The sequence below is a fragment of the Scardinius erythrophthalmus genome (genome assembly GCF_964197995.2).
Source record: "Scardinius erythrophthalmus genome assembly, chromosome: 5".
Lineage (NCBI taxonomy): Eukaryota > Metazoa > Chordata > Actinopteri > Cypriniformes > Leuciscidae > Scardinius > Scardinius erythrophthalmus.
Window position 1 is genome coordinate 52,226,711 of NC_138225.1, and position 26,613 is coordinate 52,253,323.

The 26,613-nt window shown below is 38.5% G+C and overlaps 2 protein-coding genes, 1 long non-coding RNA gene and 1 pseudogene across 5 annotated transcripts in view; all 4 read left to right on the forward strand.

Moving 5' to 3' along the window:
• Nucleotides 1–13,667, forward strand: part of LOC308691312 (protein NLRC3-like) — a 32,699-nt pseudogene extending 19,032 nt beyond the window's left edge. Inside the window, exon 7 of the transcript in view lies at nucleotides 13,562–13,667. The product of the transcript in view is annotated as a protein NLRC3-like (transcript). The remainder of the gene's footprint in view (nucleotides 1–13,561) is intronic.
• LOC308690614 (NACHT, LRR and PYD domains-containing protein 3-like) overlaps nucleotides 1–26,613 on the forward strand; it is a 195,272-nt gene that overhangs the window by 167,765 nt on the left and 894 nt on the right. The window lies entirely within an intron of this gene.
• Nucleotides 17,925–20,676, forward strand: LOC308690616. Of its 2 annotated transcripts, XR_014030170.1 has the most exons (6): nucleotides 17,961–17,987; nucleotides 19,310–19,351; nucleotides 19,441–19,491; nucleotides 19,820–19,933; nucleotides 20,032–20,184; nucleotides 20,282–20,676. It is a non-coding gene; the product is annotated as an uncharacterized lncRNA (long non-coding RNA). The 2 variants fall into 2 exon arrangements; XR_014030169.1 differs by lacking the exon at nucleotides 19,441–19,491 and having other exon boundaries at nucleotides 17,925–17,987; nucleotides 20,282–20,555.
• Nucleotides 21,952–24,336, forward strand: LOC308690615 (zinc finger MYM-type protein 6-like). Its single transcript, XM_081365195.1, has 2 exons — nucleotides 21,952–23,541; nucleotides 23,690–24,336. Exon 1 carries the CDS (start codon nucleotides 22,088–22,090, stop codon nucleotides 23,531–23,533), a length of 1,446 nt encoding a protein of 481 aa, XP_081221321.1. The 5' UTR covers nucleotides 21,952–22,087; the 3' UTR covers nucleotides 23,534–23,541; nucleotides 23,690–24,336.

Below are 26,613 nucleotides of genomic sequence, written 5' to 3' on the forward strand. Positions count from 1 at the left end.
AGTTCCCACAGCTGACACAGAGAGTTCGACCTTCCAGATATGATCTGAACCATTCAAGCGCTATACCTTTTATGCCCACACAATGCTCCAATCGAGAAATCAAAATTTCATGGTCCACAGTATCAAATGCAGCCGTTAGGTCAAGAAGCACAAGAACAACATAATTTCCAGAATCTGTGGCTAAATAAATATCATTAAAAACTTTTAAAAGAGCGGATTCGGTGCTGTGTAAAGATTTGAAGCCGGACTGGAATACCTCAAGGGTATTGTTATCTTTCAAAAAAGCCATTATTTGATTGCAGACTATCTTTTCAAGGATTTTCGAAATAAAAGGCAGTTTTGAAATAGGCCTAAAATTAGCAAGATCTGTAGGATCAAGACCAGGTTTTTTAAGTAGAGGTTGCACTACAGCGTGTTTAAAAATTTTAGGGACCACACCTGAGGACAGACTGCTATTAGCAACTGCAAGAACAGACGGTCCTATAGTAGAAAAAACCTCCTTAAAGAATCGAGGAGGAATAGCATCTTGTGGTGAACCTGAGGGCTTAAAATTTCCAACAATCTCCTGTAACATACACAAAGTCACAGGTTCAAACTTATCAAATGTCGCAGAGCAGATAACAGAGACTGAGGGGTCACAGGCAGAAGGTGAAATTAAAGCTCTAATAGAAGTGATTTTATCATTAAAAAAGCGTAAAAAATTTTCACAGGCAGCCGAAGACTCATCAACACAAACAGTTTGTGGAACATTAATAACTGAGTCAATAGTTTTAAATAGAACGCAAGGCTTATTACTGTTCAAAAAGATGATCTCAGAGATATACATTCTTTTAGCATCCTTCACAATCGACTGATAGTGACGCCAGCATTCCCGTAGCATTTGAAATGACACTTGCAGTCTATCCTTTTTCCATTTACGCTCAACTTGACGGCACCTGCGTCTAGCAGCACGCACCGTGTCATTTCGCCATGGTTCAAATTTAGTTTTCGGTTGCCTGACTTTTAATGGAGCCACAGTATCTATAACAGATTGACAGGTGGAGTGTAACCATGAGCAAAGCTCGTCTGAATCACACATATGCTGTGGTATACAATAATTCTGATTAAAAACAGAAGAAAATTTAACAGCAGTAGTAGAGTTAATAATGCGGCAGGGCCGAGCAACAGTACAGGGTTTGTTTGTACTATAGTCCAAGGCAAACTCAAATAGTATAGGCATATGATCAGAGAACACTGCGTCACCGATCTCTAGATTGTAAACAGGCAACCCAAAAGATAAAATAAGATCAAGTGTATGTTCACGTTCATGCGTGGGGCCAGACACAAACTGCGTGAGATTAAAAGAGTCAATAAGAGACAAAAAATCCCTTGCCATTGGGGCGTCAGTACAACACACATGGACATTAAAATCCCCAATAATGAGGACGCGGTCATATTCCGGCATTATTTCAGCCAGAAAAATAGAAAACTCATTTATAAAGTCCTTATTGTATTTTGGAGGCCGATAGACCACTGCACATAATACAGTATAAGAACGACCCAGCTCAAATAAACGGAGTTCAAAACTGCTAAAAGGTGTTAATAAAAATCTCTGTTTACATTTATAAGTGTTTTTATAAACAATTGCTATTCCTCCTCCTCGTCCCGACGACCGCGGGGAATTTAAGTAGCTGCAACCATGCGGTAAAAACTCAGAAAAAACGCTGGACTCACCAACACTCAACCAAGTCTCAGTCACACATAGGAAATCCAGTCCCCGGGAGGTGAAAAAGTCCTTTAGGATAAAAGTTTTATTTGCTAGTGATCTAGCATTTACTAAGCCAATCCTGGCAGGGGCCGGCAGGGCTTTAATGTTGTTGTCTTTCCGAGAGACCCGGCACAGAGGTCGCAGGTCTCGCAGGTTCACCCCACGCCACCGAAGACGCATTCTAAAACAGCATTCTGAAAACAGGTCGTTGGGAGACAGTGCTGGTGATTTATGGGGATTAATAAAAAAGGAGTGAGTGGATTTTAATCTCTATTGGCTGGTTGTGTACACACACTGCCAACACACATTTATGTCCAAACAGCATGCAAAAGTGAATTTTGCATAATAGGGGACCTTTAAAGAATTGCGATTTGCGATTGTTTCTATCAAAAGCTGATTTACTCAATTTTGATCACTACCGTAGACATCAGTGTTTATATTTGAACGTTACTAGTTGTTGCAAAACCATGTGAAAAAAACCTACAAAGTTTGCTAGGCGTTAATCGCGCGAAAATAAATTGACGCCGTTAAAATGGGTTTGCGTTAACGGCGTTAATAACGCGTTTATATATATATATATATATATATATATATATATATATATATATATATATTTATATATATAGAGCTGCCAACTCACGCATTCAGCGTGTTGACACTTTTCACACGCTCTCACGCCACACATCCATTTTCTCACGCACAGAAAAATCGCGAAGCAAAGAGGACACGGAGACTGACAGACTAGATAGAGCAGGTTACTTATGATATAAAAAAATCTCAGCTCTCAGATTCTGTCACTTTTATTACGAAATTCAAACAATAAATACCGTTTTGGCGCTTGTAAATGTGACGTGACGATCCCTAGCGGCACGTGAACTGATCATCTCTAGCTAATAGTAAATAAACGCGAATGAACACTGTTGAAAGATACAGCACAACTTACTGAAATGAAATGTACACTCACCTAAAGGATTATTAGGAACACCTGTTCAATTTCTCATTAATGCAATTATCTAATCAACCAATCACATGGCAGTTGCTTCAATGCATTTAGGGGTGTGGTCCTGGTCAAGACAATCTCCTGAACTCCAAACTGAATGTCAGAATGGGAAAGAAAGGTGATTTAAGCAATTTTGAGCGTGGCATGGTTATTGGTGCCAGACGGGCCGGTCTGAGTATTTCACAATCTGCTCAGTTACTGGGATTTTCACGCACAGCCATTTCTAGAGTTTACAAAGAATGGTGTGAAAAGGGAAAAACATCCAGTATGCGGCAGTCCTGTGGGCGAAAATGCAAGCTGATAGAAGAGCAACTTTGACTGAAATAACCACTCGTTACAACCGAGGTAGGCAGCAAAGCATTTGTGAAGCCACAACACGCACAACCTTGAGGCGGATGGGCTACAACAGCAGAAGACCCCACCGGGTACCACTCATCTCCACTACAAGTAGGAAAAAGAGGTTACAATTTGCACGAGCTCACCAGAATTGGACAGTTGAAGACTGGAAAAATGTTGCCTGGTCTGATGAGTCTCGATTTCTGTTGAGACATTCAGATGGTAGAGTCAGAATTTGGTGTAAACAGAATGAGAACATGGATCCATCATGCCTTGTTACCACTGCGCAGGCTGGTGGTGGTGGTGTAGTGGTGTGGGGGATGTTTTCTTGGCACACTTTAGGCCTCTTAGTGCCAATTGGGCATCGTTTAAATGCCACGGCCTACCTGAGCATTGTTTCTGACCATGTCCATCCCTTTATGACCACCATGTACCCATCCTCTGATGGCTACTTCCAGCAGGATAATGCACCATGTCACAAAGCTCGAATCATTTCAAATTGGTTTCTTGAACATGACAATGAGTTCACTGTACTAAAATGGCCCCCACAGTCACCAGATCTCAACCCAATAGAGCATCTATGGGATGTGTTGGAACGGGAGCTTCGTGCCCTGGATGTGCATCCCACAAATCTCCATCAACTGCAAGATGCTATCCTATCAATATGGGCCAACATTTCTAAAGAATGCTTTCAGCACCTTGTTGAATCAATGCCACGTAGAATTAAGGCAGTTCTGAAGGCGAAAGGGGGTCAAACACAGTATTAGTATGGTGTTCCTAATAATCCTTTAGGTGAGTGTATATTCCTCATACATAATATCGACCAATCAATCAAACAAAGGGGTCAATTTAACAGCTGGAGAACAATTATGTCACATAACATTTACCTCAGGAAAGCCATTTGATGACCATAATAGGCTATAGCACGTTAGTTGGCTAGAAAAAAAGAGCTATAGAGAGTATTTTGCTACATATGTGTACTATATTACATATTTATTATATTTTTACTTATGTCATTAAATAAAGTTGTTATTATAAATAAAAAAACGCATTATATTTATAAGAGTTATTTTAAACCTTAAATAATACTGCCAGCTGACAGCGCTCTCTGTATGTTTACAGCATTAGTGAGTTGTTTTTTTCTTGAGAAAAAATAATGCCTATCTTGTGTATCCAACCTAATATTTATCCAAATGAGTCAATATTAAATCAAATCACAATAATTTAATTGAATTGAAATAATTAAAAAGCGTAGCTTACCAGAAATTGTACCATGTAAACATTGTAACTTGTTGTCACTAAACCTAATAAAATTCAGTTTAGTTACTAAAATGGTTTGACAATCACAATACACTCGCAAAACTCAAAAGTTGGCAGCTATGTAAATATATATATATATATACACTGCTCAAAAAAATAAAGGGAACACTTTTTAATCAGAGAATAGCATCAAGTCAGTTAAACTCCTGGGATATTGATCTGGTCAGTTAAGTAACAGAGGGGGTTGGTAATCAGTTTCAGCTACTTTAGTGTTAATGAAATTCTTATTATCATTCTTATTATATATCAATGATATATGCAACATTTCAAAAATATTAAAAATAGTATTATTTGCAGATGACACTAGTATTTTCTGTTCTGGGGGAGATTTGCATGAACTACTGGTGAGGATTACTATTGAAATGTGCAAAATGAAAATGTGGTTTGATAGAAACAAATTATCAATAAATTTAAGTAAAACCAAATTCATATTATTCAGTAATTGTAATAAGAATACACAGGTACAGATACAAATAGATGGGGTGAGCATTGAAAGAGTAAATGAAAATAAGTTTCTTGGGGTAATAATTGATGATAAAATAAACTGGAAGTCACATATAAAATATGTTCACAGCAAATTGTCAAGGAGTATTTCTGTTCTTAGTAAAGCAAGACATATTCTGGACCACAAATCACTCCACATTCTCTACTGTTCATTGATTTTACCATATTTACAGTATGGTGCAGAGGTATGGGGCAATACTTATAAATGTTCAATACAATCACTACTTATATTGCAGAAAAGAGCCATAAGAATAATACATAATACTGGTTACAGAGAGCACACAAATTTAATTTTCTTAAAATCAAAAACATTAAAATTAATTGACCTGGTTCATTTTCAAACAGCACAAATCATGTACAAAGCAATACATAATAAACTTCCGGGAAATATTCAAAAATTGTTTTTTAACAGAGAGGGGGGTTATAACTTGAGAGGGGAGTTTAATTTAAAACATCAGCGGGCGCGTACAACTATAAAAGGTTTTTGTGTTTCTGTTTGTGGAGTGAGGTTGTGGAACAGTTTGGGTGTGGAGCTTAAGCGATGTCCAAGCATGATCCAGTTTAAGAAGCAGTATAAACACATGGTTTTCACAAGGTACAGGGAGGAGGAAGGGAGTTAGCAATTGGGTGTTTTTGTAAATAATTTATGTATGTGTTTGTTTAATTTATTTATTTTCTATTTTTTTTGTAGATAGGTATTATGTAAATATGTTATTAGGGAAAACTGATTGTTTCTTGAATAGTGGAGAAGGGGTAGGTTTTAATAAGCTTATGCTTCATCCTACTCCTTTTCGGACATGTTGGTTTCATATTATTATCATTAATTGTTTGGTTTGTTTTTTCTTTTTTATTTTTCAGTTTATTTTCTTTGTTACTTGTTTTATGTTTATGTCCGAAATAAAGCATTCAAAGCAAAAAAAATTAACAGCAGGTGCACTAGATGGGCAACAGTGAGACAACCCCCAAAACAGGAATGGTTTTACAGGTGGAGGCCACTGACTTTTTTTCCCAACTCATCTTTTCGGACTGTTTTTCACCAGTTTTGCATTTGGCTAGGGTCAGTGTCTCTACTGGTAGCATGAGGCGATACCTGGACCCTACAGAGGTTGCGCAGGCAGTCCAGCTCCTTCAGGATGGCTCATCAATACGTGCCATTGCCAGAAGGTTTGCTGTGTCTCCCAGCACAGTCTCAAGAGCATGGAGGAGATTCCAGGAAGACAGACAGCTACTCTAGGAGAGCTGGACAGGGCCGTAGAAGGTCCTTAACCCATCAGCAGGACCAGTATCTGCTCCTTTGTGCGAGGAGGAACATGATGAGCACTGCCAGAGCCCTACAAAATGACCTCCAGCAGGCCACTGGTGTGAATGTCTCTGACCAAACAATCAGAAACAGACTTCATGAGGGTGGCCTGAGGGCCCAACGTTCTCTAGTGGGCCCTGTGCTCACTGCCCAGCACCAGGGAGCTCGATTGGCATTTCCCATTGAACACCAGAATTGGCAGGTCCGCCACTGGTGCCCTGTGGTTTTCACAAATGAGAGCAGGTTCACCCTGAGCACGTGACAGACAGGAAAGGGTCTGGAGAAGCCGTGGAGAATGTTATGCTGCCTGTAATATCGACCGGTTTGGTGGTGGGTCAGTGATGGTCTGGGGAGGCATATCCATGGAGGGACGCACAGACCTCTGCAGGCTAGACAATGGCACCCTGACTGCCATTAGGTATCGGGATGAAATCCTTGGATCCATTGTCAGACCCTATGCTGGTGCAGTGGGTCCTGGGTTCCTCCTGGTGCACAACAATGCCCGGCCTCATGTGGCAAGAGCATGCAGGCAGTTCCTGGAGGATGAAGGAATGATACCATTGAAGGGCCACCACGCTCACCTGACCTACATCCAATAGAACACCTCTGGGACATTGTGTTTCGGTCCATCTGACATCATCTGGTTGCACCTCAGACTGTCCAGGAGCTCAGTGATGCGCTGGTCCAGATCTGGGAGGAAATTCCCCAGGACACCATCCGTTGTCTCATTAGGAGCATGCCCCGACGTTGTCAGGCATGCATACAAGCACGTGGGGGCCATACAAACTACTGAGTACCATTTTGAGTTGCTGCAATGAAATTTCAGCAAAATTGACAAGCCTGCTGCATCATTTTTTCACTTAGATTTCCGGGGTGTCTTTGAATTCAATCCTCTGTAGGTTGATCATTTTCATTTCCATCAAACGATGTGGCATCCTTTCTTTCATAACACATTACCCAGTCCATATTAGTATAGATATCCAGCATGATATTTTTCCCCATTGAGATCTGATGTGTTTTCAAAGTGTTCCTTTAATTTTTTTGAGCAGTGTATATATATTAAAATACATGTTTACACAAAAACAATTTTACACACACAAGTACTATCCCCGTTTACTTAACATACACATAAATTGTAAGAATATAACTAATAGTAAAGACTACTAATAAACATTAGGCCTATGCTAAAGCTATTAAATAGCAGTCCCAAACTTTGTGTTAATACAATGTCGGTATGAGCCACCACAGTCATTTTGTCACGAATTCAGCCTCTGTGGCTCCCTCCGCTCACCACCAGAGGGCACCATAACCTGAGCACTAACTCTTTGGACTTCATTCCCCCCCCCAGGGCCATGCACAGACATTTTGAGGGGCAGTGGCCTAACCCAAAAAAAGGGGCACTAAGGGGGTGGTTGCTTGTTAACACAAATTATCCAATTATTACAAAATATACAATTAAAAGAGAATTTTTTACATTTTTATATTTACCTGTTCCATTTACAGCAACACTTTTTTATTTGGTACCATTTCCTGAAAGATCTTGATAACCTAATTTTTTATGATTCACAATTAAACATTGGTGATAATAAACAGAAAATATTTACCGTTTTACATTTTGGTATTTACCTTTTCCTTTTACAGCAAAACCTTTCTATTTGGTACCATGTCCTGAAAGATCTTAAAGGTCCCATTGCATGGATTATTTTATTATTTTAGAATGTTTCCTGGGGTGCCCTTATAATGTTAGTATGTTAGTATGTCTTTTAGATCAAAGGTTGTTATATTTTAGACATAAAAGGCACATTTCCTAGCCTGATTTTAGCCTCTGATTTGAATGCTCTGTTTGAAGGGGTGTGACACCATCATTAATTTCATAACGAGTTTTGGCAAGTGTCCAGATAAACTCGCGCTGTGTGATTGACAGCTTGGGCGATTGGAAAGGGATTGTTCTTCTGTATATATATTAATCACAGTTTAAGTAAGATTATTTTCATCCTACTAAGAGAAACGATGTGAAGTTGATTTTTTAGTCACTGGCTTGATTTACTGATGCATAAAGAGTATTGAACGACTTTGAGAGAAAGATTATCTGTCTGAACTTGAACAATTACATATCAGAAATTCACAACCCACTGGTTCTTCAGATGCTCGGATGAAGGAACTAAACAAATATTTTTGTGTATCCAAACACTGAGCAACTGCCATGCTACGCTCATTTGAAAGCCATGATGTCTCTCGAGGAAAAACCAATATCGCGCTCGCGCAGCTCATTTTCTCATGGGCGGGCCAAATTCTCTTTGCGGGCAATGAAGAGAAAGGGGAGGTAACCTTTCCCCTTATGACGACATAAGGGAAGATTTCTAGATTCGCCCGTCTGAGCTTTCATTTTCTCAAAAATACCCAGGGCTTGGTTTACACCCATCAAAACGTCTAGCCACTGGGGGACCATAGGTTTGTTATAGTTATTTGTATTAGATCTGATGGAGAGTAGGCTACTATAATTTGATTAGACAAGCAGCTAATTCTAAGAACGTAGATATGTTGTACAAGTTGTTAGCACTAGTAGAAGACCAAAAGCAAAACATTACCGACATACAAAAAAACAACAACAACAAATGACTAATTTAGCAGATTCAACCACTGTATTGCATAGCCTACCTTTTAATGCGATAGCTTTCGTGAACTGTTGTGTTCACTCTCAGTTTCAAGAGAGCGCTGCAGACACTTACACTGTGAGTGATGCTGCGGAGCAAGCGGGAAAACCTGGAGCAGATTAGCGGAATCAGCGGAATGCTTTGATCGGAGCGAAGCGGTGGGGGTGGGGAAGAGGGGCACCTCAGTCGATGAGGGCAGAGGGGCAGTGGCTCTAGCCACCGGGACACCCCCCTGTGCACGGCCCTGCCCCGTACTTGTGGCTGATTTCACTCACAGGTGTTTTCCATTGACTCTGAACTATTTAAACTGTTCTCCCAGCTTCCTCATTGCAAAGACTTGTCTTGCCATGCAAACATTACCGAGTGTTTATTCCGTGTGTGATTTCCCGTGTATGACCTGGACTTGTTACTGGACTCTGATTCTTTGCCGCCTGCCTATTCTGATTCCATCTGCCTTGTCGTTTGATTATCCTGTGTGTTTGCTGCCTGCCCTGATCTTCAGCCTGAACTCTGACTTTGATTCTGCATTATCTACATTGTGTTTGAAGCCCGTGATTGAACTCTGCCTGTTTGACTCGCATTCTGTTTTATTAAAGCTGCATATGGATCCTCATGACACCGACTCCTCATTACACATTTAAAACTATAAAAAATAACACAAAATGAAAATAAAGTGGCATTTTGGGGTTAATATGGAAACGGCATGGTGAACACACGATACTAACAAGAACTGTTAATGAAACATGGAAACTTCTCCTGGTGATTAGAGTGAAAATCATCCTGCATGCAAATCCTTCTCAGCTAACACGAGAACGTGACAGTAACGAGAACAGTAACGTGATTTATTGGTATTTTACTTTTATTTCGTGACTTACCACGGAACGACGTTGCATGCTTGTAGTTTCTTTTGCACTTTATATACAGTGCTGACATGACAGGAAAGTCCGTTTTTCTGAGGTGAAAGACTTTTTATTTCAGCGTACACTTACGTCACTGCCTGGTAGTTCCTATTGTGCTGGGTTTTCTGAAGTAGTCGTGATTCGCCTCTCATAACATAACATGCTCTAAACACACGATTCGATTAATTGTGCAGCCCTAATTAATATGTACAGTAGATAGTGTATACAATATATCTTTGGTGTAAGCCCCATTCGGTGGTTCAGCGACAGACTCCAGCTTGAGCCGTCAGATCCTGCCGGCGGTAGAAGGCAGCGGTGAGGAGTCTCCCTGAAGAGGAACATTTGCATCTTACTATATTATCAAAACTAACAGTTAAATAAACCGGACGGACTACTAACAGTTAAATAAACCGAACGAACTACAAACCAGACAACAGATGCAGGATACAGTGAAGAGGGTTTTTTAAATTACAAATGTTTGCTGTAAATCAACTTGCCTTGTAATGCTTGTGCAAACAGACCCTTGTAAAAACGTGAGCATTGTCTCAAAATGTGTGTGTGCAGCTGAAAAGAGGGAAGTGGTGTGTGTGTCACCTGAACCAGGGCTGTCACCATATCAGATTTATCACTACATGATTATCATGGCCAAAATAACACACAATAATATATCACCATATCTATGGAAATCTTGAAAATAATAATAATAATGCTATCAGTCCTTAAAATGTTTACAAATACATTAAGCACACTCTCTCACACACACACACACACACACACACACACACACACACACACACACACACACACACACACACACACACTCTCACACACACACACACACACACACACACACACACACACACACACACAACACAACACAACACAAGGACTGGATACGATATGTATAACAATTTTTAAGAATTGCGTTTCTACAATATTGCGATTCGATATTGCAATGTATTTCTTTTTATTTACACTAGACTATGGGTAAAAGTTAAATCATACACTTATACAGACTGTACATGATGTATAAGATGAGTCATATTTACAAATTCAGTTCATCACATCTTTCTGAGTTTTATTTCAGAAGCATCATACAGTGCTACATTCTCTTGATTAAATAATTCAATTACAAATACATGTTTTAACAGTCAGTTGTCGTCACCTAGTGTCGGAATAATGTAATCGATAAATGCGTTATTTTAGGCACCAAGTTTCTATCAAAGACTGATTTACTCTATTTTGATCGCTATCGTAGACATCAATGTTTATATTTGCACTTTAAACTTTTATCCCAGTACTTCTATGATAATCTGAACTATTGTATCACAGAAATAATGATACTATTATGAGGTTTTAAAGGGATACTTCACCTCTGGGAAGATGAATGTGTATTTAAAATAGGTCATTTAAGTAGAAGAAATGTGGAGAAATTTTTGAATTTGGAGCTTTATAGACTGAGAAAAGCCAGAAAATGTATTTTTGGCTTATGTGGATGAAAGACAACAACTCCCAGAATGCACTTGCTTCGCTGCCTTAGGAGGCCACGCCTACCGGTTAGAGAGCACAGTTGAAAACAACAAGGCTAGCCTAAGTAAGTGATGAGTTTGCCAGGGATTTAGAGTAGAGCCCTGCATTTCAGCCCGAGCCCGACGGGCCCCGACTTTTTTACGCCCCTAGGGCCGGGCTTCGGGCCAATTTTCACGTCACAGTTTACATGCGGGCCGGGCCTCGGGCCTTTTTTGAGCTATCCTTCTTTTTATATTTTTAGACATTAATAAAAAAAAAATATGAGAAGTTGACGTCGACGATAGAAAAACAAACATAGAAAGACATTTAATAACCTCATAACTTTCATAATCTTATAATTATTTACACTGACATATGATTGACATGACAGTCGCACGCACGCACGCGCACACACAAGTGGTTTCCCGTCAGCGGAACCGGTTAGAGAGCACAGATTTAGAGACCCAAAATGTCCGGGATTCGGCTTTTGCGTTCTACAGTCGCCATTCATCATGTTTACTGTGGCGAGCAGGACGAGGCTGACGGCCGCGGGAGAACGGCGCGAGGCCGGTGGCGTCATTACTGAGACGCGTCGGGTCTCGCATCTCTCATGGAGGAGCGGGAATTTTCTTAGCAATGTTAAAACGCACATCAACCGATCACTTGTTTAGCGTTAATGTAAACACTACAGTCAGATTCACCGATCGGAATTAATTCAGTTAGATTGAAACGAGAGGTGTGCATGTAAACAATGAATGGCGACCGCAGAACGCAAAAGCCGAATCCCGGACATTTTTAACAGTCTCGCCCGCCGGACAAGTCCGGGAAAAGGAAGATGGTAACCCCTACTTACTCAGCTTTCTCCTATTATTCAGCTTTCTCCACAGAACAAGAGCATGCTAGCTTAGCTTCCAAAGAAAGACGGTTGACTGTGTACATTCTGTGAGTGAGATCCCACCCTGTATGGGCGGGCTGAAAACATGCGGAACAACGCCATCTACTGGCTGTAGTCTTTAGCCTCTGGACAGAAAATCCTCCGATGACGCAAAATGACGATTTTTGCGTCATCGGAGGATTTTTTTCCAGACAAAAAATACATAAATCTCTCCTCTCAGGGGGATATGAGGGGGGAAAGCATGGTAATTCGAAAATACTACAGGTTTTCTACTAATACAAAGCTTAATGCTAAATCCTGAAGTAACCCTTTAAAGACCTTTTGTGAGGCTGTTTCATGACAACTCTTCCTGGGTCAGCGGCAGCGCCAACACAGATTTGAATGTTGCAATATGATTTTGTCAAAGGTTTAATAGACAAATTGAAAGATCGTGTGGGTGTTTGAATGGAGATCACAGTATTTTAAAGATGAATCGTGCAGCTCTACTGTCTTATCTCTCTCTCAGCATATGAGTAGCGCGAGGGCTTTTCAGTGCTTTCAGTCTCACGTCTCTTCCACGCGTCCACTTGAAAGGGATATTACGTCACTCAACACTCATATGGTGTGTTCATGTCATCTCGTAAAGATTGTATTTACGAGTTGAACGCACATGAACGCCTCCACAATAGTCGCTTTTCCTCCGTCGGGCCGAACGGTTCTTATAATGGTAATGAATCCTCAGCCGAACCGTGCTGGTAGAATCCGTGAAGTAAAGTCTACAGGATTGGTCACTTGTCTGTTGCCTGGCTGCCAGTTTTTCTGTAGTTGGTTAAGCACTCTTTAAGTGAAGTAAACAAAGCAATAATAAAATTAAAAGCAATAGCTGATCATAACTCTTATAACGCGATATTCTCCATAACATGATTATCATGGCCAAAATAACACACAATAATATATCACCATATCTATGGAAATCTTGAAAATAATAATAATAATGCTATCAGTCCTTAAAATGTTTACAAATACATTAAGCACACACACTCTCACACACACACACACACACACACACACACACACACACACACACACACACACACACACACACACACACACACACACACTCACACACACATTCACATGTTCCTTAAAATGTTTACAAATACATTAAGCATTAAAGCACATTCACACTCACACACACGTTGGATTTCCATGTTCTATGGGGATTTTCCGTAGAAATAATGATTTTTATACTGTACAAACTGTATATTGAATCCCCTAATCTTAACTGATGTAATTTAACAACTTGTTTCTAATGAATATTTGTATATATTTCATATTGACAGCATTATGTTATTTATTTTTTAAGTGTCATGTTTATCTCTGGATATAGGCTTAATGTGTGTCATTGTTCTCTACAGGATGTGGGAAGATCATCTCTACCATAAAGACTCGGAGTGAATAAGGATTAATATGAACGGTAGATAGTGTATACAATATATAAATAAATGTTATCAGTCAAATTCATCTTTACTTTGTTTATTTTGTGTTATTTTTGAAAAAGAAGAATCACTCCATCACACACAAAAGGAACAATTACACTTAATGCGACCGGTTTGAAATAATGGCAAAACTTTATCACAAGTATACAGTAACACAGCGCTTATAAATCATTTTCAAACTATTAGTTTATAGTTAATGAATAGTATATAATATTATATAAGCTGTAGTTAATATATTAAGAGACTATATACAAATAGCAAATTCTTGGTTCACTGTCACTGTAATTAACCAAGTATTATTGTTTAATTAGCTCTTATGTAAAGAGTGAGATAATGCTTTGTTAACAACGTATTAACCATAAATAGTTCTCACTCTAGATTAGGTCACGGAGAATCAGAAAATGTCTTTAAGTGCTTTAATACAGCCTTTATTGGACATTAATTACATTAATATTAAGAGTTCCTTAAAATGTTTACAAATACATTAAGCGCACTCACTCACACACTCACACACACACACACACACACACACACACACACACACACACACACACACACACACACACTCTCTCTCTCTCTTTCTCACTCACACACTCACACACACACACACACACACTAGGGCTGGATACGATATGTACTGCAATTTTTAAGAATTGCGTTCCTACAATAATGCGATTCGATATTGCAATGTATTTCTTTTTTTACACTAGACTATAGGTAAAAGTTAAATCATACACTTATACAGACTGTACATGATGTATAAGATGAGTCATAATTACAAATTCAGTTCATCACATCTTTCTGAGTTTTATTTCAGAAGCATCATACAATATTACATTCTCTTGATTAAATAATTCAATTACAAATACATGTTTTAACAGTCAGTTGTCGCCACCTAGTGTCGGAATAATGTAATCGATAAATGCGTTATTTTAGGCGCCAAGTTTCTATCAAAGGCTGATTTACTCTACTTTGATCGCTATCGTAGACATCAATGTTTATATTTGCACTTTAAACTTTTATCCCAGTACTTCTATGATAATCTGAACTATTGTATTACAGAAATAATGATACTATTATGAGGTTTTAAAGACCTTTTGTGAGGCTGTTTCATGACAACTCTCTCTGGGTCAGCGGCAGCGCCAACACAGGTTTGAATGTTGAACTGTGTCGTTTCTGAATAACCCGCGAACGAACACACACACTTGGCACACACTATAATGAATACCCGTTCTTTATAGTGTGCTTCCCAGGCACGGCGTTATGGGTGGGCCTGACGGGCCTAGGCCCACCCACTTTTTAACAGGCCCACCCAAAACTTTTCTTCAAAAAGAAAAAAACTTTTAATATATTCTAAGTTTGTCAAGAATTATAAAAAAATAGCAATAAGCTCATCATTTGTGCTAAAATAGTCTAAATGTTTAGTTTTTAAAACAATTTTAAAAAGCTGTTATCTATTTTGATGTTTCTGCGCAAGTTCAGCATGTGGTTCGGGTTTGTTCCGATCAGAGCGCATTTCTGAATATTCCGCACCACTCGCTCATTCTGCAGGGTCGCTCGCTCAACCCAGAATTGCCTGCTGCCTGGCTCGAAAATATGCGGAATATGGGCTGCCTCCGACTATTTTTTTTTTCTAGTCGACTAGTAGTTTTTCATATAAAGCCATTCGTGGACAAATCGTAGGCTATATTATTTTAATTACTTAAACAGGATATGAGCGTTTACGTAATATAGCCACACTCAAGCGCACGACCGCACACATAAAGCTTGCCACAAAGAACCGGTAAAAGTAATGATTATGAATGTGTCTAAAATAGCAAGGAGACATTTAATTGTTTATTAATAAACTGGTGTTTTCTGTGTCGCTCCAAAGATGAAGTTGACGATGCGGACTCCCATTGAACGCCAGAGATGGATTGGAGATGGATGGAGATATGGATTACATAATCAGAGAGTAGCCTATTTCTTTTGGTTTTGAATATTTTCGTTTAAAAGTAGACATTTCAAACTTTCTATAACAGATAGCCTATATTTCTAAAATCTGTGAGGCACAAGCTGAGTTTCGGCGCCCTCCAGTTCACGTGCAATGCAAGTGATCGTGTTGGTGCCTTATTACATTGTCTGCTATATTCCTTCTCATTTATTAAATACAGGTAATTGGTTGATAAAACATTGATCAAAATTAAGATACAATTTATAAAAAACGAAAACCTTTTAAAAAGAGTCTTTCTACAAAAAAATAAAAAAAACCCTCAATGAAGTGGTCAAAATCATATGGAAGTTTGTTTCCGCCACTGAATAAAACATTTTAAAAGATAATTGCGACTTTTTATCTCACAATTGCGAGTTTATATCACGCAATTCTGACTTTATTTCTCAGAATTGCGAGATATAAAGTCAGAATTCTGACTTTTTTCTCGCAATTGCGACTTTATAACACATAGCCTAACACATAATTGCGAGTTTATATCTCGTGATATAAAGTTGAAATTGCGAGAAAAAAAGTCAGAATTCTGACTTTATAAGACGCAATTGCGACTTTATTTCACGCAATTCTGACTTTATATCTCGCAATTCTGAGAAATGAAGTCAGAATTGCGAGATGTAAACTCGCAATTGTGAGATAAAAAGTCGCAATTATCTTTTTTATTATTATTATTTTGTGGCGGAAACAAGCTTCCATAAAATCATGTCTTACCCACTCCATGTCACATCTTTCTCGGCGACCAGCGCCGTTGCTCGGAGGGCGCCAGCGCCGTTGCTCGGAGGGCGCCAGCGCCTCTGCCTCGCGAGTGGATGATAGCCCTGAAGACTCCTAGCAATGGTATACCTTTAGTGAAGTTATACCTTAAGAGTCTTCGTAGCGCACTAAGAGACAAAGCCAGGTATGATGCGTAATGGAGATTACAAAGCGCTCTTCTTTGGTCAGAACCATGGAGAGCGATCGCGAATAGTTCCGTCTTATGCACCGAAACTTTTTACAATGCAACAAAATATTCAAAGAGCATCAAGCTATTAAAATCTATATTATGTATACTCACAGATAATATAACAGTATATTAGTCAATAATTTGTATTAGGTTAAACAGTGATTGGATAACGTTTTTAATTTAAGGCCCACCCACAATTGGTCTGGCCCATCCAAAACTGGAATCCTGGCGCCGTGCCTGGTGCTTCCTAAAAGATTATTTTACGAAGTAAATGCCAAAATCATCCAGGAAATTATGGAGTTCTGCTGGACCCTTACAATCGTCCCAATCCTCCCCTGCTAACACACACACACACACACACACACACACACATTCCTTAAGCACTATTCGCATGAGATAAGTATTACCTGGTGACCTCTAGTCATTTGTAATAATTGAGGAGGTTGTCTGTGATCTTAATCGGCCGTGTCTGTAATTTGTAAAGTAAAAATTCCCCCGCAAATGACCGACCATATTTTGCCGAACACGAGGTCCTGTGATAACATTAGTCCCGTGCGAATCGGCATCTCTGTGATTTGGCGGGTCGTTTATAATTTTTTGTTTAACGACCATAGAAACTGGTCTGGGCCGGCTCTGGTTTTGGTTCAGTGTAAATGAACGTGACCTTGTGCCGCTCTAAACTATGTCAATGTCATGACAACCAAACGTGCGGCGCGAGAATCAAGAAGCGGAAGACTAAACATCGGCCTAGCTCCATATTGTTTTAGCCAAATTAAAAAATGTCAGCCAACAAGGGACAATAAAGTAAAAGTGTCCTGTACTCACATCGTGAAGCAAACCACCAAAATAACAGAGTCGTCGACGTGTGTAATCAATTGTCTTTCGCCGTTTGTAATCTTCCTTTGAAGAGATTGGCAGATCAATGCAACGCTACATTTCTCTCAGATACGGTAAATGCTTATTCGGCGTCACTGTGTTATATTATATTCCAAAAATCATCTTCTTGAGGACGATATTTCACCCACACACACCCCCCGCGTGAAACGCTAACGATAGCAGAATTGTTCTTTCTGGCTCTTTGAAAAAAAAGAGAAACAAATCCTGCGGTGATCGACCCGCACTCAAAAAAATGATTCAAGGCCTTCTTAGGTATGACACATTTAAATTGTGTTCACTTTATTTAAATATATCTGATTAGGAATAATACGTATATATATTTAATAAGTCTAACGTAAAATGTATAAATAGTGTCATCTATGAGATTTCATTTAATTTGGTTAACTCAAATTAATTTGGCTTCGGAGAGCGTCATTTGCGCATGTGCAAGACAAGCTCAGAGAAGAACATGCTCAGAGGGTGTGGCCGCCATTTTATCGTCTGCCGCTGCAAGGACTGCAACGTCGTATTCGTTATTGGTAAGTATTATCTTGTTTGAGTATTTGTAATAAAGAATTTATTTCACTGTAAGAGGATGTGTAACTTATATCATGATTTTGAGTGAAATATGCAACAGCAGTGAAAGTTATGCAAGGTGAATTGTTTTAAGTGTCCCTTCGATAGCTTTACTTACTCACGCAACGTGCAAATTCTGTGTTAGACCAGTCTAACGATCCCGAATTTGACTGTAACTGTGCAAAATTGGTTCTTAACTTATTGGCTTGCTAGCTGGATTGATATATCCGTCATAAAATGAATTGGAGGCTTGCGATCGCCTCGATTGTTTCGGCGCCGAGTCTATTTTTAGCTGCGTCACTCACTCACGCTGAATTGGCCACATTGCGTTTTTCTTGATCAAATTTGACCTGCCTATTGTGCCTAACATGAAAAATAAGACATTTCACCATAAAATCATGAAGTGAGGTGTTCCGTGTTTCACAATCACCATATGACATTAAGCGCTGTGGGGGAAAAAATACACGACAGGCCTTTTTTGTTCAAAGACCTGTTTAAATAATTAAAACTAGAGGTAACGTACATAAGGTAGAACTTATATCTCAATATTAAGATTACTTTGATCATGTAAACTACCTATTTACAACATCGTAGCTGAGCTGCCCAAGATAAATCAGAGCAAGTGACAGACGGGTTAGCCTAAGTTACATCAGAACACCTGAAAAATGTGACAGAATGGACGATAGTCGTCTGTTTTTGACAATTGTAGACGATATAGACAATTGTACCAAGTAAACATTTAAAATTATTTTAAAATCAATTTAATTACTTGAGAGAATTGTAATATTAAGGGATTAGTTCACCTCAAAATGAAAATTTCCTGATAATTTACTCACCCTAATGTCATCCAAGATGTTCATGTCTTTCTTTTTTCAGTGGAAAAGAAATTAAGTTTTTTGTGGAAAACATTTCAGGATTTTTTTGTTTCGCTAGATAAGACCCTATTCCTCAGCTGGGATCATGCAGAGCCCTTTGAAGCACTTCAGAGCCCTTTAGAAATTGCATTGATTTGGACTTCAACTATTTGGTTACCGTTGAAGTCCAATGTGTGGAGAAAAATCCTGAAATGTTTTCCTCAAAAAACTTAATTTCTTTTCCACTGAAGAAAGAAAGACATGAACATCTTGGATGGCATTGGGGTGAGTAAATTATCAGGAAATTTTCATTTTGAGGTGAACTAATCCTTTAAGTGAACGAGTTGGGTAAAACAAAACCATGTAAACAAAAAGCATATTTTCATGTGAGTACTGGTTCCCACTCCTAATCAACATCTTCTCTTTCACAGTTTTATGAACATGACCAGGTGAACAGCAACCTCCTATTTATAGTAAGTCATATTCAAATATTCTGATTTAGGCTGCTTGTGTCATTTGTTAAATATGGTATCTTATAATACTTTTTTATTATTCTTTTTAGGATTGTTTCTTTTTTAGTGCAAAGAATGTGTCCATCGAAACTAGCTAGCAGGTATTTGTTTCTGCAGCATTTTAGGCAGACTCATGTGTGCTTTAGGGGCAGTTTTCGCTATCCATGTCCATACACAGATTGCCCATGCACGTTTAGTACATGGAGTAAGCTTCTTAATCACACATACAAAATACATGCTAAACAGGAAACTCCAAAGCCAGAAGAATTAACAACATTCCAGTATCATGTGTGTTCATGCAAGGAGCTAGCAACAGAAAGATTATTTTCAACACATAAATGGACATCTCAGGCATAATGAAACAGTTCAGTGTATGTTTGTAGGATGTGCATTTGAAAGTAATATTTACAGTACATTTAACACCCACAGATACCGGAAACACAATCCACATTCATTAATAGACTTCAAACCCATTGTCGTCAGCCAGTGCCCATGATAGAGGTGTTCAAGAATCAATGGCCAGCTCTCTTTCAGCAGAGTGAAGTAAGTAAACATGTTATGTAGTGTTTTATTTTAGTCGATATTAGGTTCTTTTCGTAGTAAGAAATTGTTTTTTGTTGTTGTTTTTTTCCATTTTGAAGGTGTAAGCAGATATCCTGCAGATCACTACGAAGCCACTGCAGTCAATGCTCCTACAGCTGGACCACTTTTCAGATAAACTGATGCAGATCTTCAAGAGCAAAGGAGGAGTAAAGGGGCAAAAGATCAAAAACGCCCTGGCGATCAGAGACTCTGTTAGTATAAATGCATGCAATGTCTTCTGTTTTGTCTAGTTATTGTACAGCTTTCTGCATTTGGCTAATTTCAGTCTTGATTTTCCCCCTGCTATAGTGTGACAACATAAACATCAGGAGAGAGTGCACCCTGAAAGGCCTGATGATCTACCTCAGTGGTTTTCAAACTGTGGGTCGCGACCCACTAGTGGGTCGCACAGTGAGAAAAGGTGGGTCGCACAAAGTCACTTAGCTGCAGCTAAATTTACGTTACGATGAGTGAAACAAAACCAGTTCGATTAATGACCAAACGACTCTTAAGCACTAGCGGCGCCAGGATTTTGATTGTAGGTGGGCCTCCAGAAAGCTGGATGGGCCAGTTAAAATAAGCCAAAAAAAATAAAAAATAAATAAAAACGGGTTCCCCTTCATCTCCGTGTCAGCGCTTTTCTGGGCACTGAGGACAGCGACTCAGTAGCCTACCTGAATTTAATGCATAATTAGCATAGGTTTAAAAAAAAAAACTTAAACAGGATTTTTTTTGTTGCTTTTGTTAATACAATTACAATTCCATTTAATTTATTGTTTAATAAAATTATAGGCCAAATGTTTAGTTTATTAACAGCAACAACAGCTACAAGATTAAGTTGACCGTTGACGATCGCCATCTCCGTAGTGAACGCGCCTATATAGAGAGAAATGCACATCATGGATTAGGCTACATTATCAGAGAGTAGCCTTTTTCTTTTCGTTTTCGTATGTCTGTGAGTGAGGCATACGCTGAGTTTTCGTTAAGTTAGGATGATATGCGCTCCAGTTCACGAGCAGCAATGCAAGTGGTCTCCATGATTGTCGTCTGCTATATTTGCTTAATTAAATACAGGCAATCGCTGATTTAAAAAATATATAAAAAAATATTTTAAAATGAAGATACAATTTATACAAAACGAAATTCACTTAAAAAAAGTTTTTTTTTACAAAACAAAACTTAATTACCGGTAAGTGGTCAAAATCATGTATGACCCACTCTATATCTCTCGATATATTGCGCATCCTATCTTACTCGTGCGGTTCACTTTTCAGTGAATCGTCACATATATTAAAAAATATATTAAAATGAAGATACAATTTATACAAAACGAAATTCACTTAAAAAATTTTTTTTTAACAAAACAAAACTTAATTAAGTGGTCAAAATCATGTCTGACCCACTCTATGTCTCTCGATATATTGCGCATCCTATCTTACTCGTGCGGTTCACTTTTCATAATCAACATGGATGAAAAAATTACATTATAATATTTTAACAAATATGAAACTAAGTGAGCTTATTTAATGACTACAACACGTATAGTAGGCCTACATACACTCTATTTGTACAAATTGCTGCACATTCATTTTATTCTGAATTTTGCACACAAGTTGAAAGGCATTTGTTTGTGCATGCATAGTAAAATATATCTGCAACATTTATCAAGTTCACTGATAATTATGCGTGCATTTATTAATTATTATCTTAATGAATAATGTAAGGACGAAGCATGTGAACTACGTTGTTTGTTTAGAATGGAATGGATCGCAAAGAGATCCAAATGAAGAAACGTACAAAACCATAGTAGAAATTGGGTGGGCCCAGACCTAAAATGCCCACCCGGCCCAATGGTAGTGCCGCAGCTGCTCTTAAGTGACGATTCTTTTAAGGAATTAAACACACACACACACACACACACACACACACACACACACACACACACACACACACACACACACACACACACTACATAAGAATCAGAAATCTGAATCAACGAATGACTCGCTGAATAAAATCGTCTGATTCATTTGAGTTGAACTGTCACGTGTCTCTAGGCCTACATCAGTACAAATACAGCATTCAATGACCACGCACTCCGCGTAGCGTAAAAAAATGGAAAAGTTTTTAAAACTAAAGGCATCACAGACCTGTGAAAAGTCGTCGGAAACAAAACAATCTAAAAAGGAGCCACGAAGAAAGTATGACCAGTCCTATCTTGATCTTGGTTTTATTGCCTGCGGAGGTCCAGACGGCGAGGAAGTCCCTCAATGTCTTTTATGCTTAGAAAGGTTGGCCAGTGCTAGCATGAAACCCTCAAAACTTAAACGGCACCTCACAACAAAACACTCTGCATACGCCAACAAGGGGCGATCGTATTTTCTTCTAAAAAAAGAAGAGTATCTTCGTCAGCAAAAACTGATTAAAGGTACAGCCACCATCCCTGAAAAAGCAATGCGAGCCTCATTTTTAGCTGCATACAGAATCGCAAAATCCAAAAGGCCACACACCATAGGCGAGGAGCTTCTGCTGCCAGCCTGCATAGACATCGTTGAGGAAATGCTGGGTAAAGAAGCTGCAGGAAAGATCGCTAAAGTTCCACTTTCTGATAACACAGTACAACGACGTATTGAGGAAATGTCCTCTGATTTGCGCGAACAGACAAGTGACAAAATCCGGAGTAGTGTTGCATTTGCGCTACAACTGGACGAAAGCACAGATGTTGCAAAATGTGCACAGTTACTGGCTTATGTCAGGTACGTTGACTCCACTGACATCGTTGAGGACTTCTTATTTTGTGAAGAACTGAAAGAACGAACGACAGGGGCAGATATTTTTGACTGCTTAAATGGATTCATAACGTCCGAGGGCTTCCAGTGGGAAAACTGTGTGGGCCTCTGCACGGACGGTGCGGCTGCAATGACAGGAAAGAAAAGTGGTCTTGTTGCTCGAGTAAGGGAGCTGGCCCCATTAGCTACTTTTACCCACTGTTTTTTACATCGAGAAGCCCTTGCCAGTAAGAAACTGCACCCGGAGTTAAACGATGTGTTGCAGACTGCCGTCAAAATAGTAAATGCTATCAAGGCCGGGGCACTCTCCTCACGACTTTTTACATCGCTATGCACTGAAATGGGCTCAGAACATCAGCACCTCCTACTTCACGCCGAGGTCAGATGGCTATCACGGGGTAAGGTGTTAACTCGTCTGCTTGAGCTGCGAGAAGAGGTCTCACAGTTTTTAGCAAATGTTAATTCTCCTCTTGCTGTACATCTGTCAGATGAAGAATGGTGCGCGAAGCTTGCCTATCTGTCGGACATATTCACTCATATAAATGTACTGAATGAAAGCATGCAAGGTCCATCATCATCCATCCTGACCTATATGGACAAGATCACAGCTTTCACCAGCAAGCTGAAATTGTGGAGATCCCGAGTGGAAAAAGGAGTGTGGGACATGTTTCCATCACTTTGTGAGGTGTGCGCCAATGACGGCGAACGCATCCGAGACACTGCATTCTCACCTCGGCGCACTCATTCAGAAATTCCACGAGTATTTTCCTGATATTAGAGGTAAGATATATATTTTTGGTTCTATTATTATTATTATTATTATTATTATTATTTTATTTTAATTTTTTTATACATGTTAAACACTCTTATCAGTTGACTTAATTGAAATAGTAATTTTATCTTTTTCTATCAAATCAATCATCTGTAGATATGACAGAATGGGACTGGATACGGGATCCTTTTTGTAGTGAGGCAAGAGAGCACTGTGTCCTAACAGGAAGAGCAGAGGAGGAGCTGATAGATGTGGCTTCAGACAGGAGCCTTCAACTGCTTTTCAGAGAGTCAAAGAGTCTCGGACAGTTCTGGGTGTTTGTTTCCAAGGAATACCCCACATTAGGAGCTGCTGCACTCAAAGTTTTGGTACCCTTTTCTACCACCTACCTATGTGAGAGTGGATTTTCTGCTCTGACTGCAATGAAAACAAAATACAGATCACAGCTACAACCATCACAAGACATGCGTGTCAGTCTGTCGAAAATAATTCCTAGATTCGATGTGTTGTGTTCAAAGAAGCAGGCACACCCTTCACACTAATACATTTAACTTGCTTACTCTTAAGCTTGAAGTAGTTATTAAACACAATATTTCAGTTCTTGAGATTTGTACATGTTTTTTGTAGTACTCAGCTATTCCTCTCATAACCTTAACATAACCATGAGGCTGCTGTTTTGACATCTGAGTGGTTATAACTTTCTGTATTTCTTTCAAGCCTTTTGGTATTGCAATCAATTATATATTTCATTCATATGAAAATAAATTAAATTAATAGGAAAATAAAAACTGTTCTCTACTACTAAATGAAGATGCGTTTTCCCCCTTATTTCCATTTAAACATTTTATGGTGGGTCTTGAGATTGATTATACTTGTCTAGGTGGGTCCTAGACTGAAAAAGTTTGGGAACCCCTGATCTACCTGACTGAAGATCCAGACTCTTTCTTCAAGGAGTATGTGGTAAGTGATTATTATGAATATAACAACAATTCTGTTAGTACTTTTATGTTTTAAAAGAATATATGATTGATTATTATTAAATGCTCAATTTTCATTTTAATTTCACAATAAAATATGTATTAGTGGAATAATCATTTTGTTTTATTCATTTTAATAAAATAATATTTTTAATAGTAATAATTTTGCAGGGGTAATAACTTTGTGTATGCCTTTCATTGTTCATCTGAACACAATAGAATTTGTAGAAGTTTTCAGATGTGTATGCCTATGTCCATAAAATGGAAATAAATGGCAGCCAACAATGTAATAGCAAAAGTGAAAAGTAGCAATGCAATTTGCTGATTACTTTTAAAATATAAAGGGTCAAATTCACCTGGGCTTAACCAAAGAAGAAAGTTATACGTGTTATATCATGGGCAAATTATGATGCTCCCTCTGGTCCGCTTTTCTATAGGTTTGGGCTTTTGAAGCTCGCTGAGTGCAATAGTTTTCAAAATGCTTGTATTATGTATAATGTAGTTCATAAATTGCATCCAATACTTTGCCATCTCATTCCAGTAACCTCGTGTATACATGATCATAACACTAGAAGGAGAACTTTATTACGAGGGAAAAAGCGTAAGATGAAGTGTACTAGTTTTAGTATAGCATGTAAGGGTCCTGGGATCTGGAATGAGATTGACAATTCCATAAAGGAACTACCTTCTCTTGATATATTTAAAAAGCATTTTAAACACAAATTGTTACAACATTATGCTTGATAGACACCACAAGGCTGAAGGTTTCATATTTTTTTTTTTACTTAATTGATTTTCTTTTTTGTGATGTTTGAATACCCCTATTATTGGCGTTGTTTGAGGGAAGGATGAGATGTATGCTGACTGGTGGGAGGATATTTTGTGGTGAATGGTGTTGTTGTTGGTGTAGATGGGTATTGGGTGGGTGGATTATTATTTGTTTATTACTGCTGATTATGTGTCTTTAAGGGCCCTATTTATAAGCCGGTAAGGCTTCTGGGTAGTCCCTTTTTGCAGGAACTTGTTGTTCTGTTCTGTGAATAAACAATAAACAAAAGTGTTTTGTGTTTTGTCCAGGCCACTGAGGATGCAGAAAATGGGGATTTACAAAATCCAAAGAGGAGATTGTACAGCAGACATAGGAGTTGTGATCGAGGGCATTAAGGTTTTGAGGGACCTAGACTGCGTGATCCTGGCATTCATCATGCTGTTCGGTCTCATTTATGCTCTTGATCTTCATTTTCCTGACAACCTCAAGTACACCTTCAAGTTTATCCAGAAAATCCTAATAAATTTGGATGGACATAGGCTGAATGCAAAAATCCAGCAACTCAAAATCAAGCTGTTTGCATGAGATGTGCACTTTTTTTGAGAACACAATGAGAATTATTTGAGAATACATTGTTGTATATTGAGTCATTAACATACTTATGCACACACACACACCACACATTATTATTATTTTTTAACACTCTTACATGCTTTTTCTTACACACTTTTTGTGTGTATTTCTGTCGTTCTTGTCTTTAGGGATAGTTCACCCAAAAATGAAAATTCTGTCATCATTTACTGATCCCGGGGTTGTTCCAAACCTGTATAAATGTATTTGTTCTGTTGAACACAAAGGAAGATTTGTTAAAGAATATGGGAAACTTAACAGTTCTGGGCCACCATTGACTTTCATAGTTGTTATTTTTTCTTCCTACTATGGAAGTCAATGGTGGCCCAGAACTGTTCAGTTTCCCATATTCTTTAACATATCTTCCTTTGTGTTCAGTAAGAACAAAGACATTTGTACATGTTTGGAAAAAGGCTTTAAAATGTGTACTTGCATTTTTCTAAGTACTTTTCACATTAAATAACTATTGCACTATTGAGTTTTAAATAAAAACATCTCGATCAAGATTTGTCTCTTGTCTCTATGGGGTACAAAATAAGGATTTCCTAATTGTTTTTTTTAAATTAAATGTTCTAATTTAAGTTTAAGAAGCATAAAACTTATTTTTAAATGTATCCATTTCATTTAAATTATTTGATCAAAATTTAGTTGGACCAACTCATTTAAGTTGGTCAAAATTGAGTTGGACTAACTCATTTAAGTTG

What these genes read in the sequence shown, in the direction of transcription:
- LOC308690615 (XM_081365195.1), top strand. Translation starts at nt 22,088, where the DNA reads ATGGAAAAGTTTTTAAAACTAAAGGCATCACAGACCTGTGAAAAGTCG.